This window comes from Nilaparvata lugens, chromosome 3 (genome assembly GCF_014356525.2).
Source record: "Nilaparvata lugens isolate BPH chromosome 3, ASM1435652v1, whole genome shotgun sequence".
NCBI lineage: Eukaryota > Metazoa > Arthropoda > Insecta > Hemiptera > Delphacidae > Nilaparvata > Nilaparvata lugens.
Genome location: NC_052506.1, coordinates 44828749 through 44833191, shown reverse-complemented (window position 1 = coordinate 44833191; position 4443 = coordinate 44828749). Strand labels below are relative to the sequence as shown.

At 39.9% G+C, this 4443-nt stretch overlaps 1 protein-coding gene across 1 annotated transcript; it reads right to left on the bottom strand.

Moving 5' to 3' along the window:
- Window positions 1–318: 318 nt before the first annotated feature.
- LOC120350455 lies at window positions 319–3851 on the bottom strand. The gene is made up of 2 exons (XM_039423856.1): window positions 2723–3851; window positions 319–452 (listed from the first exon to the last, which is right to left on the bottom strand). Exon 1 carries the CDS (start codon window positions 3670–3672, stop codon window positions 2773–2775), a length of 900 nt encoding a protein of 299 aa, XP_039279790.1. The 5' UTR covers window positions 3673–3851; the 3' UTR covers window positions 319–452; window positions 2723–2772.
- Between the last annotated feature and the right edge of the window lie 592 nt (window positions 3852–4443).

The window sequence follows — 4443 nt, the reverse complement described above, 5'->3', positions numbered from 1 at the left end:
CAATTAGAGGAATCACCACAGCTACCAAATACTGCCTGAAATCTGTTGGACAAATATGAGGAGAACCATGCTACTGCAGAATCGGAGAAGTGGCAATGATACTTCAGCTTATGAATTAGCAAGGCATGAGAAACATTATCAAATGCCTTGCTCAAGTCGAACTGAATAAGTAACGTGAGTAATCTTTTATCCATAGCTGCACGTATGTCATCTGTTATGCGCAAGAGAGCAGTACATGTGCTATGATTTGGGCGGAAGCCAGACTGGAAATTCGAAAAGAAGTCAAAACTTGAAAGATATTGACTTACCTGAGCATGCACAATTCTCTCCAGTGCCTTAGATATGGAACACAGAATATGGATGGGCCTGCAGTCTGCAGGAGCGATTGGATTAGTCGATTTAGGAATGGGTTTCACCATGGAGCATTTCCAGAGATCAGGAAATTTTCCTGTCTGAAGAGAGACATTGAATATGTGAGTGATAGAAGGTAAAATAACTGGTAACAATTTTTTATAAAATAAGCTTGGGATATTGTCAATTCCTTTAGAGTTTTTTGAGCAAGAACATATTATCTTTGACACCATAGATGGAGTAACATGTGAGAAATAGAATTTCTCTGCCGGCAAGTTATGATTGAACTGCATGATAAGATGGTCTGAAGCCAGTGGTGCGTTGGATGCATCTGGCTGATTTGAACTGAGAGTGAAGAAATCGTTCAGTTCATTAAGAGGTATATTGATTCTAGTATTAGATCTGGCTTTATGCGCTCCTAGTCTTCTGACATTATCCCACAGAGTAGATGTTGAATTATTTTGATTAAACTGCCTGTGATAGAAGCGAAGTTTTGCATTGCGACTCATAGATTTCACACGATTTCTCCAAGTTTTAAAGACCTCAAAGTCTATCTGGCTGCTGGTCCTTTTAAATACTCTTCTGGCTTTATCACGCTCACGTCTGGCAATCAGTATCTCTTCATTCATCCAGGGCACTGGTTTCCGCTTAGGATGCGCAGTACGCACAGGGGCATGCCTATCAAAAATGCTGTGAATCATATTATTGAATACTGCAACCTTATCATTGATGTCATCAATGAAACCTATAGTGTGCCATGGCATGTTGATAGCATCCTCAAGACATCTATCATCATTGAAATGTTTGAAGTCTCTATATAAATAGCTCACTGCAGACAACTCATCACATTTCAAGTTGTAGACTAAATAAATCATATCATGCATGGAGAAGCAAGGCATAGGTATCTGTCCAAAAGAAGAAACATAATCTTTATCACTCACCACCGCTAGATCTAGTAAAGTATGTGAATTGGGTAAGTGGTAAGTCGGGTCAACATTATTTACAATGTGGAAGTTGATAGAATCAAAGAGTGTCACGAGTTGCCTCCTTTCGAAGCTATCTCTCAATAGATTAGAGTTGAAATCACCAAGTAAGACAATATGTTGATAGCTATGCATTATCTGCAACAGAGAGTGCTCAAGGAGTGACAGTCGACCTGCTTTGGGTGGCCGGTATACAATCCCTACAAGAATTTTGTCTTCACAAGCTGTGATCTCTATGAAGATAAACTCCGGAGAGTTGGAGTAGGGTTGAGGAGAAGATAACACATGTTTGGGTGACAAAGAGGAGCGAACATACACGGCAACCCCACCTCTGTCCCTCCCGACTCTATCATTACGAAAAACGCAATACTCCGGAATGCTGAAAGAACAGGAATCCAGTGATGGTTTAAGCCAGGATTCACTAACACCTATTATATCAAAATTCAAAATAGTGGAAAATGTCTCGCTGAAATCATCGAAATGACCAGGTAAAGATTCAGCATTGATATGACAGAACCTGAGAGAAGACGAGTGACCATCTAGCAGTCGTGCTAACTCAGATACGCTCACATCCATTAGTATGAAATGTAATGTACTAGTAATGTATTAATATATTATTATAGGAAGATATATGAAATCACAGTGTACCCTGACAATGGTCTTAAGTAATCTTAAACAGAGCAAATTTATTAAAAATTACAGAATGCGTGAAATCAATCAAGTAAAGATCAATATTTATTTCAAATAGTTGGGAAGGTAAATTAAAAATTTAAACGATAATCTCAATTTAATCGTAGGCGACGTCGTAATTGAGCCCCCTTTGATGTGAGATAACTACTGAACAACAGTGGGCTTAAGTAATCTTAAACAGAGCAAATTTATTAAATATTACAGAATGCGTGAAATCAATCAAGTAATCCAATAAAAAAAATATTCTTATAAAATAAAATAATCGTATAAAATATTAATCTCAATAAAATATTAAGAATAAATCATTTCCATGATGAACTCACCAAGTAATCATGAAAAAAAAAAATTCTATAATGACCAATCATAATAATCATCATAATGATCAAACTACAATCATTCTTCTAATTGAGATCATAATTCAATGAATATTGAGATTACAAGGATACATGTTCACAGAGAAGCGGAAAAAATAAAAATTAACATTGCAATAATCATATTCAAAAGTACTGTCAGAGTTAGATTAAAGAACAGTGAAATCAAGTTCATAAGTATGGAAAATATATGGCTTCTATTAATTACTCGTCGAAAATTAGCTTCATGGAAATAAATAAATATCGAAAGGAAAATAAACAATAGTGAGAAAAAAAAAATAATAATAATAATAATAAGAAGAAAAATCATTTCAATGATAAACTCACCAAGTAATAATTATCAGTGCTTGGTAGGCAATGAAACTACGTACGGTACTTTACATATGACTATCACCGAGCTGATCCGAATTCGCATTATTATTAGGGCCATTAGAGAACTCAGAGAAGACTCTGTTGTTGTCTCTCCAAAAAACACGCCCATCACGACTCCAGACGTTCTTGAAACCCACTCTTCCACACATTTCCCGGAAAAACAAGTGACGCTTACGCGTGAGATCTTCTTGCACTGAGAAACCGGTACCACTCAACTGACGCCTATTCGATATTATAGAACTTCGCTTTTGATAACTGATAAACTTGACGAGAATCTGCCGAGGTCTCGGCTCTTGGTTGTCACGCGGTTGAGCGAGGCGACCGACGCGGTGGCATCTGTCGATGTCAGCCGGCTGGATCGGAACGCCCAGCTTGTCGCTGAGTAGTTGCACCGTGGTCGCTGTCACATCCTCGTCACTCGCCTCAGGAACACCAGTGATGCGGATATTATTTCGCCGGGAATATTGAGCCAAACCGTCCAGTCGCATGTCTGAGCTCTCCTTGAGTTGAGCAAGCTCGGCGCGAAGGGCGTCCATCTCGCCATTAAGATCGACCAGCCTGTTCTCAGCCACCTGCAGACGGCCCCCAAGATCCTCCAAGACTCGAGCGCTGACAGTCTCCGAGAGGCGTGCAGCTAGTCGATCAACGAAGGCGTCGCTCGTCAACAGTTTTTCGAGAGCCGCCGCAAGTTGTTGTTCGGTTGCTAAGGAGACAGCAGAGCAGTCAGCTGTTGAGCAAGACGGAGAGCTATGAGGCCGGGCAGCATTCCCTCTCTGTTGTTGTTGTTGTAGAATCTTTTTCTGTTTAGGCTGCTTTGCTGCCGGCGACTGCGCAACAGAGGTGGCCTTATCGTTTTCGGATTTCAGCCCTGTGTTTGCTCGTGTAACTGCTGGTGATGGAGACATAACGTTTTACGATTTACCGTGTTTGATAATAGAAAAAACAACAAAGTAACTAGATCAATCGATTCACAAAATACTATTACACTAGTAAGCAAAAATTCAATTCGATCCACTTAAGAAAACCCACGAAAAATTGACAAAAACTGGGAGCTCGATTTATAACACGCTAGCCTGACATTTCTCTTATCTTATCACGGAGGAGGAGGAGGAGGAGGAGGAGGAGGAAGAGGGAAAGGAGGATGATGTAGTGGTGAGAAATACTACTACACCTATAATTTTGACTCGAAGGAGCATCAATTACCTGAAGGAAAGAGGTTGTGAGGTGATTCAACATCAATGACAGGGTATTGTCTCTAGCTGAAACAGTGTTATAGAGGTATCACTGAATATCATCCGAAGACTATCAGACAACATAGAAGACTTGCCAAGGACTAGTGCTGGAAAAGGAGTCTACTACCTGGGACATCACCTGCTTGACATGGACCAAGGAGAAACATCATGGATACATCACTTTTCTGCACACTCAATATGATAAACAACTTGGATTTTGGAACAGAGATATACCTGCTTGTAGTAAACTTTTCAATGAAATGGATGTTGAATTAATCAATAGATAGCTAATTGTATTCCAAACTGTTTACTTATTACCTACCATCTCCTTAGAAATAGTTTAGCTATAAGTATATTCTGAGTGCCACTGACTGCGCTCAGAATGCTCATGCTCAGCCGGCGGGACAGTTGCCAGCCGCAGCAGGTCGACTGTTGGTGGCGGTC